The sequence below is a fragment of the Myripristis murdjan genome, chromosome 24, assembly GCF_902150065.1.
Source record: "Myripristis murdjan chromosome 24, fMyrMur1.1, whole genome shotgun sequence".
NCBI lineage: Eukaryota > Metazoa > Chordata > Actinopteri > Holocentriformes > Holocentridae > Myripristis > Myripristis murdjan.
Window position 1 is genome coordinate 5,280,472 of NC_044003.1, and position 14,344 is coordinate 5,294,815.

Sequence of the window (14,344 nt, forward strand, 5' to 3'; positions counted from 1 at the left end):
AACTTTGAAGGTTTTTACAAGGAAATCAGAGTCCGGCGGATTCAGACAGGCTGGTTTTATCGCTGTTGAGTTTTCTGTTGACTCCTCACCTTGCTGACAGCTTCAGCAGCTTAAGAGGGAGGTGAGAATCACACACACACACACACACACACACACACACCACTGCATCTCTGCTGATACACACACAAATTACAGAGAGAAGCCTGCATCATTAGAAGCCGCTGATTCCGTCTTCCTCTCGCTTTCCTCACACAAACACACACATACATTAACCCTGTGTAATCATAAGCCTCTTGCACACACACACACACACACACACACACACACACACACACACACACAGTGAGGTGAGCCCTCCCTGCCTCCAATCCGTAAGCTGCTACCGAGATGAGAAATGAAGGATTATTTTCATAAAGCTTCTGCCTGTGTCCACGTGCCTCACACACACACACACACACACACACACACACACACACACAAGCAGCAGTGTGTAAGTAGATTATGATATCAGAAGCCAAGCGTTACTCCACTGTGATGTGGCTGCACACGGGCCTGTTATCTGCAGAGCAGGAATATTATTTAAATCATTTTGGGAGCCGGCGGGATTTCCACGTGCTCCGTCAGTCTGTCTTATCTCCGGGAGTTTCAGCATCGAGGGAAAGCTTGCAACATCCTCTTTCAAATTCGGCCTTTTTTTTTTCTCTTTTCACAGCTGTGTTTGGGGGATTTGAACTGGCAACCCTCTAGCTCAGCGGTTTTCAACCAGTTTTATGTCGTGGAGACCAAAATCGAGTGTCGCTGAGCCTCATCTCAAGTGATTTTGTCCTGCAGGGACTCTGATATTTTGTGTTAATGATGGAAATGTCAGATAAATGAAAACTGCTGGGATCAAAACATCATGTTAAAGTCATCACTTGTACCCACCGACACCCATTTGAGACCTGAGGGAATACTGGAACATTAGTAAAATAAATACTAGAAACTTTAGCACAAAACTAACACTAATAATGACAAGAAAACTATATTTCTAATTATGAAATTGTTATACTTAAAGGTCAATTCAGTGATGCTAGATCAGTGGTATTTTAAGGGAGTCGTATGCCATCGGGTCTCGTCGCTATGGGCACAAACACAATTGATTTTGAATCTTAAAGGCTTATAAAATCATTTGTCAAATTATTGCTTCGTGTCATAAGCAGCTGTGTGACAGGCGAGGCTCTGTACAGCGATGGAAACAGCTAATTATCAGCTGTGTGGTTCATGAACGCTGACAACTTTTTCGTTTCAACCCCAAAAAAAAAAAAAAAAAAATCCCATTTGAAAATCAAGTGATTTCGATTACGTGCTGTGAAATCTTTATCGCTCCTGCATGATTTGAAAAAACGGTTTCTTGACGTGTAAAATCCTGGAGAATCGTAGCAAATGGGCCAAACGTTGAAAATCACCTGGTGTGGCCCTTTAATGTTCTCCTGACCAACGCCGTCGTGAGATCTGAGGCTGAGAAACGAACAGACCTCGTTACTGTGCGGCGTCATGTTCATGATATGCAAAATCACATATCATCATGAGTTTGCATTATCATGAGAACGCCATACTTATTATTATTTGTCTTATTTCAAGTCAAAAATGTCTTATTCCTAGTCAAAATATCTCATTACACTTAAAATAAGACATGATCACCTCAGAAGTAACTTATTTTTAGACAATTGTCTCTTGTTTCAAGTGAAAATTTGCTTGAAACAAGTGAAAATTTGCTTGTTTCATTGGCAAAATTTGTTTCTTGTTTCTAGCTCATTTTCACTTATTTCAAGTGAATTTTCACTTTTTCCACTGGCAAATTTTGCCAATGAAACAAGCAAAGTGAAAATTGTCTAAAAACAATTTACTTCTGAGCTGATCATGTCTTATTTTAAGTGTAATGAGATATTTTGACTAGGAATAAGACATTTTTGACTTGAAATAAGACAAATAATCTTGGTAAGATTTTGCGTTTTTGCAGTGAACGAATGAAGCAACCAGCACGACGGACAATCAGCTATTAAATTAGATTAAAACATCGGCCATTCATCGCCAATAGCTTTGCCTTTCGGCCAATCAGTGAGGAGGAAAGCTGGTCGGCGGCGTCTTGACCCACGACCAGGCAGGTTTTACTGTAACTATGGCGATGAGTTTGGGAACTACAGCCCTGTTTGTGGCCGCGGCTGCTGCGCTCGCTCAAGGCTGATTGGCCTGTAAAATGAATTAATTCATCGATCGGCTCTTTGCTGGCTCATCAGCAGCCGTCCTGCTAGCCGGTGCCCGATGGAGGGATGAACAGATGGAGAGGGGCGATCAGAGGGCCCCCCGCCGCAGGTTTCACCTCCCTGATGAAGGTAGAAAATACAGTTTGAGTGCAGAGCTTGTGGAATCAGGATGGATGAAGCGTTGATATGTATTAACACACCATTTGGACCAATGAGCGGAGCCGTGCTTACAAACATAGATCTTTTATTAAAAGGACACATGCTGCTACAGCTGATAAAAACCACCGCGGTCAGAGCGCTGACACAGGGAACAGTGGGAGAGTTATAACAACACACAGGGTCACGTCTCCTCCCGGCACGAGCCTCCAACAGGAATACAAAAAAAAAACAAAACAAAAAAAAACACACGGTCACCTCGCGTAGAAAACCCGGGACGGCCCGCACGGGGCTCGCTTAGAAAACCAAACGAAACAAACAAAAAAAAAAAAAAAATACAAGACTTGTTCAGAGGGTAAGTCCAGATAGCAGTCAGCTGTGGTTCTGTGTGTGTGTGTGTGTGTGTGTTTGTGACCAGTTTCCATGTTTTTTTTTTTTTTTAACTCAGAGTCAGAGCGTTCCTCAGTCTTGAGCTGGTCGACTCCAGTCCGTTCTGCTGTGGTGTGTCGGGTGTGTGTTCACAGCGTCTGACAGTGTGTGTGTGTTTGTTCTCTGTGGCGACAGGGCGGCTCCGTCCGCTTACGACTTCACAGGAAAAAGAAAAATATTCGTCCTTCAGCAGGGCGACAGAACTCCATTTAAACAGGTTTGAGTTTCACGTGGGTTCAGTTTTTCGGACGGGGCGACGCACCCGCCAACGACGCCCACGACGTCGGCGCTGACTTTGTCCGTTGGCTCAGGGTGGCGACGCGCTTGGCGACATTTTTTTTTTTGTCTGTTTGTTTCTTGTACGATGCAGATAGGCGTGGAAAATAAAAAAAAAAAAACATGAAGAAAGTGAGACACGAGGATGAGTTCAGCGTGCACGGCCGAGGCTCTTCAGCACGAATAAGATGAAACTTGGTGTCAGCAGCACTTTGGAAACACATCAAAGGCCTTCGAAAAGAACAACTGCTACAAGTACAACGTGTTCTTCTGCTGTTAATTAACACTTTTCATTCAAAACGAGAGTGTACAATCACACGAACAAACTCAAAATGTCATGACACAGATTGAGAAAGTCAAAACACATCACCCCAAAGTAAAAAAAAACAAAAAAACATAAAAAAAAGAAAACATTCAGTAAAGATATTCAGATGTTTCAGGTTTAAACCATGTAAAGCACAAAAAAAAAAAGACTTGAGCTGCTACATCGTTTGAGTCACATCGCTTTAGCATCTTTGTTTTTCGGGTTGCCACGTCTTCCACAGTAAAAACCAGCGTTTTCGTCCCGCTGTTTGAGTTTCAGAGCGCTGTGCGTTCGCTCAGGAGCTCAGGTAGTTTTCAATCACTGTTGTCGGGTAAAATACACGACGCTGCAAATTTTGGTGCTTTGTCTTTTTTTTTTTTTTCTAATTTGAACCACTTTTGTACAATTACAAAAATAAACCAGCTGAAAACATGCTTTGTTCCAGATGTTTTCTCTTTTTTTATACAGCTGTTGCCATATATTCTCAGTCCAAGCCTGTGAAAACTGAAAGCGACGCCGCATTGTGCTCTTACTCTACGATAACAAACGTCAAGCCTCTAGATATTCATGAACACGGTAGCTGTCGATACAAACATGAGCGTACATGTTTAGCTGGTTGGTTTGTGCCAGAGTTGGAGACGCTACAGTCTGAAGCTCGACCTCTGGCCTGTGCTCTTAACTGGCCGAAACGTCACAAACATGCAAAAATACTCTTGTTGTTTGTTGTTTTTTTTCGCAGCACCTCGAATCAGCCACAGCGGCTCGAGCTGGACCCGCACAGGAACGAAGACGGCGGGGTTCGTCTTCTCTAAGTTGTGGATAAATCCCAGCACCAAGCCGCTGAAGCTTCCTGGGTCTAGAACGTACTTGGCGAGTAAAATGAGTCCGAATCCGAGCGCCAGACGTCTGTGTCTTCCTTGGTGTTTAGTGTTCAGTGTGGCTTTTGGGTTTTTTATGCAGATCGAGCCACGGACTCCCCCCGTCGCCTGGTTTTTGCGGAAGACTACGGCTGCTCTCTCGGTAACACGGAGCGTGCATAGCTTATTGTTTTAAACCAAAAAGCTACGGTAGAAAACTGTATCGTGATCGTAGTTTTCAGTTGGCAACGGTAAACAGGGAGAGATCCGGAGAGACACTCGACGGACAGAAAAGGTGCAGAGACGATTATGACACTGATGATGGAAACCCTCCTGCTGATGATGAGACGGTTTAAAAAAGCCTAATGTGGATTCCCAAAAGCACTGCATACACGGTAAAGCTGCAATAGGCAACATTTTGAGTCGAGTACGGACTCTGGAGATTCTGCAGAAAAAAAAAATCGATCAGTGTACAGGAACCGACGAATCAAGAGTTCGACTGTTTCGTAAAACAGCAGCTGGTGGAAAAGCCGGACTCACAAAGTTTTGGCTTCGTCTCTGTCCGCCAGCTTTTTTTTTTTTTTTTTTTTTTCCCGCAGGAGCCACCATCTTTTTAACATGGAAAATCTTAAGGGAAGCGGGAAAAAACAGCCATGTGACAGCCAGCCGTCTGTTTCAGCTTAAATAACTTTTAAGAGCAACGATCTGTGACATCAACTGCTTTTTTTTTTTTTTTTTATCCGCTGACCGGTCGCAAAAAGAAGACGGCATACAGAAAATACCAATTTTGTGGCGACGATGTTGGCCATGTTTGTAACATCGGACCAAAAGGCTCTTTTTTCTCTCTTTTTTTTCACTCAATAAAAGATGTAGCAGGCGACAACAGAAAACGGTGTGAACGTGGTCTTGCGGTTCATGATTTCCGGGCAGTGAAGTCCTTCAAATTTTCAAAAACTCGGCTGCCGCTTGGCGCCGCCGAAGCGCAGAGTTGCCCGTCGCAGCTTTAAGGAACAGCTGATCTGCCTCGGATGGTTTTGGGAACCCACGGCTCTTCGGACAGACAGGAACTCAGACTCCTGCTGTTACGTGAGATTACGTAGCCGCAGGTCTCGACTGCGCGCAGAAATCGTCTCGTGTTGCAGAGCCAGGGGGCTTTGGGTGGGAGGGTTGCTGGTTTGAATACTGAGCTGGCTCAGAGCGTCTCGACCCGAAGCTGTAACCGTGTGAGTGAAGCCTGGCGAGGCTGGTGAGGACGATGCAGGCTCACTTTACCTTTCCTGCATGTGTAAAGATTACAAAGATGACTTTTTTTTTTTTACGTCACTCATCTGAAAACTTAAAACCAGCTGATATGGTTGTCACGTCAGTCTGAAGGCTTCAGAAAATACAGTACATTCTACAAAAGTATTAACATGTCGATACGTTTGGATGTTCTTACATATGACAGATATCTGTGGTTCTGTGTTTGTGTTGACTGCAGGTTTCTGGGTGATAACAGCTGCATGTTGTTGTGTATCTGATCTTGCCTTTGATATGTTTGAGTGTTGATATTTTAGCGTTTGCATCTGTCTGGTGTTTCATTTCAAGTTTTTTTTTTGTGTGTGTGAAACCCGGTGGAATTTCAAGCTTTCAATCGTCAAAGGCCTCGGTAGGAGTTTCCAAAAAAACAGAATCAAACTGAACTTTGATTTGATTTTTTGGAGAATCCTGGTGATACATCGGTGTGTACAGTACTGAGCAGACTCTTACAGGCCGCAGACCTGAAGGGACGAGCCCCTGGTTCCTGACTCGGATATTTCTCTTGTGCAAAACAAAAAAAAATAAGATGCACTGATCGAATAAACCGCCACGAGACTGAAGAGCTGTCATCCCAACACGAATCTCAACTTCTCAGGTCACCACAAAGCAAAGCGCCGCCTGCACGCCGTGACAAATCATCACTGATGATTTTAACTTCCCTTCGGTCTATTTTACTCGATCGAAGTTTTGAACAATACTCAAGGCTTGAAATGTACATCGTTTTGCGAGAAAAGGCATTTTTCATAAAGGTTATCGTCACGTGTGATTTGACGGAGGAGACTCTGAATCGGCTGCAGCCCAGGGTAAATAAAACATGCGACTCCGTGGCCTTTTAGGGCTTTTGTGCAAAACCGAGTCTGGAGGGATTCTTTCTGTTTTTCTGGTCGATATTTGTGACCTTCACGCAGCTCGTTTTTTTTTTTTTTTTTTTTTTTTCCACCACAGCCTTCAGCCCCACCGACGGAGTCAGACCTCATTCACTTCTTATTTTTTGGTGACATTTCAAACGTTTGCGTAAAATCCGCCTGACAGCTGGATGGAAACAGAGCTGCTGACAGGGCTCACCAACAGAGGGCAAAGAAGAGGAGAAGAGGGAGAGAGAGAGAGAGAGAGAGAGAGAGAGAGAGAGGGAGAGAGAGAGGAGGACAGGAGGTTTGCCGCAGTGCCAGCTCTAATGATCTTCCTGTGTCTGATCTTCTGCAGTGAATCCTCTCTGCTCCTTTCTCAGCCTCTTTCCCCTTTCTCTCTCTCTCTCTCTCTCTCTCCTCCTTCCTTTCCCCCTCTACTCTCTCCCTGCCTTTCATTTCCCAGCATGCCGTATTGTCGATACAATCTGCATAAGGAGGTCTGCCTCTGCTTAAAGTGCTGCAGGTTCCTCTGCAAAGCGGGGCTGAATCTGAATGGAGGCCGTGCGGGCGGCAGCGGTCACCGCGAGCAACGCTTCGTTCCTCAGGACAAACGTCTGCACTGCAACTCCTTCATCCAGACACACTCTCTCTTCTGTTTTAGTGTCTGATGTCAAAAAAAAAGTGTGTATCAGCTCATCTCCTCATTTAAAAAAAAACTATTACTAAATTTTAGCATTCGCTGGTTGCTCAGAATGGGAGTCTAATGCAGTTTGGTGATATTGACTTTGGCTCACTGCAGACTCCGGGCCTCTGAAAGCCGCCATGTTGGAAGACTGACAGCAAAACTGCAGCTTGTAACGTTATCGCCTCTGCGGTCCCATCCAAAAAAAAAAACAAAAAAAAAAAACAACCACATGGCTAATTCTTGTGGAGTGGCAGTGTGTTCAAACTGTGCTGTGAAAGTGGGGGGGGGAAAAAAAAATAATTTTATAGAAAACAGAGCCTGGAACCACAAAGAAAATATATGTTTTTATATTTTTTTTTTTTCTTTTTTTGACAGGAAGAGAAGCGAACGCTACACTTTTCTAGTTTTACTGTGACTCTTTCAGCACGGCGTGTGAGCCTCTGATAAAAGAGGAAGATGCTGAATGAACAGCAGTGTCTATGAACAAACGCTTACCTTTGCTTCTCTGCCTTCCCCTCCTCCCTCAGCTAGCCCTCCTCTATTGTCACTCATCATCATTCTGCGATCAGACGAATACTTTATCTCTAATTTCAGGACACTTTGGCGGCTCATGTTCACCTCATTACCTGCAGCCGACGGACACCAAAATTGCATTCAAATCACTTTTTTTTCCTGCCTTTTCACTCGTTCTCATTCAGCCCAGATTAAACGCATCGGCGAAAATGATTGAAATGTACGAATGCAGAAGCACGAGGAGAAGCCCGCGGCGTGGCGGGTGTCTGGACGGGTAATCATCACCCAGAATAAAGCCGTGGAAACCTGACTGACAGACACTTCCTGTCTGAGTCCCAGCCTCTTCAACGCCCTTGAAACATCCTTTTTATTTTCCCTCCGCAGACACAAAGTGATACGCGTCGTCCTCCCGGTTTACATCGGCTCCGTCCAGGCTGTGGTGACTGCGGCGCCTCCTCTCTTGAAGATGCTGGTGGCCGGCGGAGAGTCTCGGGGTCAGGACGGCCTGGGAGGACTGGGAGGTGCTGGGGGAGGGGGGCTGGGAACGGGCGGGTGGGGGATCAGATTCGGATCTGGTAGCCGTCGTTGAGGGTGCTGAGCTCCGGAGGCTTCCTCTCCACCGAGGCCGGCCTGACAGACACATGGAGAGAGGATAAACATGGTAATTAAGGCTGCAAATCCACTTTAAAAAAAAAAAAAAAAAACGCTACTATATAAAAAAAAAACAGGATCAGAGATGGATAATGAGGCAAGGAGTGGATGCAATTATGTGATCAGCTTGAGATGCATTAATAAACATCTCCTGCTAAGCCCAATTTCTGACATGTAAATTATAAACTGCGCGTTGTGAGAAGCACTGAGAGGAAAGACGATGTAAAGAGCGAGAGAGAGAGAGAGTCAAAGGAGTGGAAAGGGGGAAAAAAGCACCGATTCACTTTTTTGTTCTCTCTCTTTCTCCTGCGTTTCTCCAGCCTCTATATGCTTTGGCAGCGTGAATGTAATTCTACAAGGAAGATTTGAAACTGAGAGAGAGATTCAGCCTTGAGCGGTGAGAGGTGGTGAAAGCCAGACAGGCAGATTTAATCCGCCTGTCAGCTCACTCTCTCTCTCTCTCTCTCTCTCGCTCTGTTTTTTTTTTTTTTTGTCAAAGCCGATGTGGAGAGAAAGAAGAGCTCATAGACTTCATACTCCTCCTCTCCTATCAGTGTCTCCTTCTGTCCTCCTGTTTTCCTTTCTCTTTCTCCTCCTCCCCCTCTTTTCCCCTTTTCTTCCTCTGCTCCCGTCTCGTTTCTCCTTCGCCGTTTCTCCTCTTTGTCTCGCTTGTTTTTTGTTTTCTCCTCCTTTCTCCCCTCCCTCCCTCACTCCCTGCTTCCTTCCCTGCCTTCTCTCCTCCTTCCCCTCTCCTTGTCTTTTTCAGTTTTTTTCTACTATTTCTCTGCTCAAAAAGAAAGAGGAAAAAAGGAGAAACTGAAAGTCGGAGAGAGAGAACTGCAACGGAAGATCAAAAAATAAACTTTTAACTTATTTTTTATATAACACTGCCATGTTTTTATATTTGAAAAATATTTTTATGACATATATTCAATTGTTTGTATTTTATTTGCTGTATTTATTTATTAATTTTTAAAGCTTTTTTAAGAACACATAAATCTTAAAGTTTTTAATTTTTCAAGTTAGTTTCTGGTTTTATTTTATTTTATTTTTTTAATTTGACGTCAGTGCAGCACGGAGGCGGCGCTTGCTTATTTCCGGCTACTGAAATAACACTGTGCACTTAAAGCGTCAGTGCTTCAGGCAACAGACGATTACACTGTCTGTGTGTGGCCGGCTTTTCAAAGCACAGCATGCTGTTATGTGTCTCAGCGCTCCGTTTATTACAGCAGCAGCCACTTCAGCGTCCTCTTCAAGCCATTTAAGGCGGTAATGGGCTGTTTTAGAGCCTCTGATCGCTCACGGTGCCTCTCTGAGCTAATGAAACAGTAAACTTTTAAGATGAAAATTAAAATTAAGATGACGTTTATTGATCCCTGAGGGGAGCTCGGGTTATTACAGCAGCAAAGAGGAGGATATGAGTGACAGGAAAGTATATATATGTATTTTACAATCTCAGTTGTTTGAAAGCCTAAAAATCCTAACTTGCCTGATTTCTCTTAATCTGCATCCCCTGATTTGTGATTGGTATTGATTTCCTAACAGTCAATAACTGATAATGGCTTTGGCCTGGATTCATCTCATCTCTTGAAAAGAGTTGAGCCTCCCTGATGTTTTGCTGTCTGCAGCAGGCACAGTTACAGTGTTGTCCTTGTCAGATGGAAAGCTCGTATCTCCACAGCGTCGGTGTAAGAAAAACAACCAAAACCAAAGAAAACACGGCCTCGTTTTCCGCAGGATGACGGTGTGGTTTTGAGTTTGAAACCCTCTGCACCGGCACGAGTTTTATTTTTTTTCCTTGGAAAATGAAAGTAAATCTGTTTTATTTTATTGACTTACAGTCATTCTCTACAGCCTTTCCATCATTTTAGCCATAACCAGCTTCTGCCCAACACTAAGCCTAACCTCAATCAATACGCAGAAATGACAGGATGTAAAATGGCGAGATAAAAACAAGGATTTTTGAAACTCTGAATCACACAAAGCTTCTCTTGTGAAGTCCCAGAATAAAAATACAGAGCTGAAAATGAGCATGGAACAATACATTAATGCAAGCTAATGCCACCAAAATAACCAGTTACTGAGTTACTGTGATAACCGTGATGTTGACTTTTGAAATGTAACTTAAATGTATTGATTTGATTAAATTACTTTGCTGTTTTATGCTTTACTGTCTCAAATAGAGCATCTAATGCACCATCCAGCCTCAAGAAACTTCAACCTGAAATGTCAAACCATGCTTGTTTTTGTGTCAGTGGTATTCTGCACACACACACACACACACACACACACACACACACGTACAGGAGGGTGAGTGTGTGTGGATCTGTGCTGTCAGCTGTGAGTTGGCCTGTAACACAATCAGGGTTGGACAGCAGCTGCAGCCCAGTCGTGTCAACCCACCCACACACACACACACACGCGCGCGCGCACACACGCACATACACACACACTCTCTGCAGCAGAACTGGTGACATTCCCGACGCTGCATTTGACATGACACTGCGTTGACCCTCGCTGAGAAACTCTAGCAGGCTTATCTGTCAAATTATTCACTGTGTGTGTGTGTGTGTGTGTGTGTGTGTGTGTGTGTGTGTGTGTGCTGAGTAGGTGTGGTGGGTCACTCTGGCGTAGTGCTGCTAACCTTTAAAGGTTTTTGTTTGGGTTTCGGTGCAGGTTTAATGTGTTTTCTCACCTCGTGTGTGAGTTTTCTGCCTGACGGAGACGCACTGATCCCCTCCTGCCGCCTGTCCGAGCCTCTCCCACACTTTTACACACCGAGCGCAAGACAGTTTGTACATAAAAGCCCTGTGCTTGACTGAAAATGCCTCTCTTACTTTCACCGGGCAGGAATTTAACAGGTAAAAACTGAACAAGCACTCCTGAAGAGCAGCTAAACCCCCAAAGCCAGACCTGTGTGAAGCCTGACGTCTGAAGATGAAGTGCCTGTTGTTTAGCGGCAGGTGATGTCAGCACCTGTTGGACGAGCTGGGTGGGTGGAGCTGGCGTCGGCCTTTGGTTCACAGGTGGTTGTCAAGGCAACAGCTGGACACGTTCAACTGATGTCACCAGGTCGTAAGGAGAGTTAATGTAAGCCAAATGAAAGCCTGATGCACGGCTAATGGAAATATGTTGTTTTCCCAAGAAAATGAACACAAGAAGTGTGAAAATAATTGATTTCAAAACTGTTTTGGGAGTAGTTGCGTCTTACCTGGTAAACTGTCAGTGGCTTTGCCTGAACATTATTAAATAACTGAGCTAATATTAATGTTAGCCTGAGATGGGCTATGAATTTGCTTCCTATAATTTTTAAATAAGCGGCACTAGGCTTTCCACCAATCTGACCGGCTACATCGGATCGGCCGACATTTTGCATTTTATGCAGTTTGTGTGATCGGCTGTAATGTCTTAATTCACCGATCCAATCAATGACGTCATTATCGTGTTGAAATTTTTCGCAGAAGGTCCTGGGTTCGATTCCCACCCAAGGTCCTTTCTGTGTGGAGTTTGCATGTTCTCCCCGTGTCTGCGTGGGTTTCCTCTCACCGTCCAAAGACATGCAGGTCAGGTGAATTGGAGAAGCTAAATTGCCCCTAGGTATGACTGTGTGTGTGAATGTCAGTGTTTGTCTGTCTGCCCTGTGATGGACTGGCGACCTGTCCAGGGTGTTTCACTGCCTTCACCCTATGTGCGCTGGGATAGGCTCCAGCACCCCCCCGCGACCCTAGTGAGGATAAGCGGTTTAGAAGATGAATGAATGAATGAACTTTTTGCAGATGCTCCCGTTGCGTTGTTTTATCTGCCTCATTTACTCCGATGAAGTTCCACAAACAAACATGTCGGTAGTGTGGGATTTCTTCAAAGTGTCTGAGACAGATAAAACTCAAGTTATGTGCAATCTGTGCAACACTGCAGTACCTCGTGGGGGAGCGTCTGCAAAATGTTTCAACACCACAAATTTAATCAGGCACCTGGATGAGGAACAGGAGGAGGAGTAAATAAACAAGTTATTTAAACAGACATATTGCTCCCTCATGTGATAGGATCGGTGATTGGTGATCAGCCCCAAAAATCCTGATTGTGTAAAGCCTAAGTGGCACGCATAGTATTTTAATTAATTTTCTGTCTTAGCTTCACTCCCTCCTTCGTTTAATCCTTCAATAAAATTATTCAAACACAAACTCCTGTGATGACGCCGTGACATCAGTGGATCCACAGCTGTTGTCTTTGCCAGGTGAACCACCCGGAAACACTCTGATTGGCTGTGAAAAGGCGTGAAAAAGGTTCATGCTGTTTCTACCTGCCACCACAGAGGAGCCGTCTTCTCTCCTTCAGAGGTCAGAGGTCAGAGGTCGGTCTGCACAGAGCTTTGGGTTTGGGGCTTTAGTCGCTCTTTGAGGCGTTTATACAAGCTAAGTTTGAGGTTTGAGGTTTTTCCAGGAAGTGACGCGGCGTTCTCACACAGACGCCGCGTCACCAGAAAGTGTGAATCAGAGTGAATCAGGCTCAGGATGCACACTTACTAACAAAAGTGGATTTCTACAGCGTTCAGTCTGACGGATGAAGAAACAGCTGCCTCCAGTTTCCGAAGCAGGAGGAGCGGCTGGATATCAGGTGTCAGTATCCGCCTGCTGCTCATCAAACTGCGGCTGAACAACATCAGACCTGTGTGTTTGGGTTGGTTTTCTGTAAGTGGTGCGATTAGAGTCTCGCTCCTACCAAACAAAGCACAGTTTACATGTTCAGCCGGTGTCGGTGCAGCTTGTTTGGTGTCAAATGAGCCCGGCTAAAACAAAAACCACTCCACATCAGACGTGCCTGGTGGGAATGCGGTCCCGGTCTCCCGTAACAAACCATCTCAGAGGCTTCTCTGCCTTTTTCCGATGCATTTCCAACATTTTCCGATGCATTTCCAACATACTGTCTTCTGTGATGTCTGTATTTTACCGTTTTTTATGTTTTATGTACTGTATTTTATGTTTTTATGTCTTCTTTTTATGTCTTTTATGTATTTTATGTATGTTTTTATCTTACTGTACAGCACTTTGGACCTCTGTGGTTATTTTAAAGCGCTTTATAAATAAAGTTGGATTGGATTGGATTGGATTTTCGAATGCATTTCTCATTTTCTTTCCCCAACACATTTTCCACTTTCTTGAATACAGTTGTCCCTCCCTATAACACAGTTCACCTTTCGCGGCCTCGCAGTTTTGTGGATTTTTTTTTAGTGCAATTTTGCATGCTTTTTTTTTTTTTTTTACAGCACATTGTGTTCTGCGTCCTGATTGGCTAAGGGACTGTAGACCATTGTCAATCAATCTCCTCCGTGCCGTGTCTCCTGTACAGTACAGAATGCGTTCATTCTATAATACTGGACTTATTTTTCTACAAAGGTTTGAACTTTGAGAGTTTAAACAAGAGAGAAAAGTGAGAAAATGTTAATGCCTGTCTGAGAAAAGTGTATAAAGTGTGTAGTGAGGGGTTTTACAGCCTTAAAACATCTAGAATAATTGTAAAAAATAAAGCTGACTACTTCGCGGATTTCGCCTATTGCGGGTTATTTTTAGAGCGTAACTCCCGCGATTAACGAGGGACCACTGTACATTTTTATCGATACCTTTTCCATATTTTTCTATATTTTTTTGTACTCATCTTGACGCCACATCACTTTCATTTTCAGCAGCCAGCCCTCTGTCTGTCTGTCTGCATGTGGATTCCCTGCTCACGGGTCTGTTTTACTTGTTTTTAGTGATTTTTACGTATTTTTGTCTGTTTTACTGTTTTTATTATTTTGATGGACTGTTTATGTGCCGAATTGAAGAGAATTTCTCAAAATTAAAAAAAAATCAACATAAGTTGTGTTCTGCCAGGTTTGCAGGTGAGCAAGGCAGCTCTACACTATGAGATTGCTCTATGGAGGCTGGTGTGACGCCCTCTCTCTCTCTCTCTCTCTCTCTCTCTCCCTCTCTCTCTCTCTCTCTCACTGTCACAGAAATAAAGTTTATGCTGCAGGTGTCAGGAGCTTCACATCCCACACTCTGATGCTGAGTGACAGCCCACACGCACACACACACACACACACA

At 44.1% G+C, this 14,344-nt stretch overlaps 1 protein-coding gene across 1 annotated transcript in view; it reads right to left on the reverse strand.

The window, feature by feature from the left end:
- Positions 1 to 2,470: 2,470 nt before the first annotated feature.
- Positions 2,471 to 14,344, reverse strand: part of vash2 (vasohibin 2) — a 47,330-nt gene continuing 35,456 nt past the window's right edge. Inside the window, exon 9 of the mRNA XM_030047497.1 lies at positions 2,471 to 8,240. Within this exon, the coding sequence (XP_029903357.1) occupies positions 8,171 to 8,240 (70 nt within the window). The 3' untranslated portion in view covers positions 2,471 to 8,170. The remainder of the gene's footprint in view (positions 8,241 to 14,344) is intronic.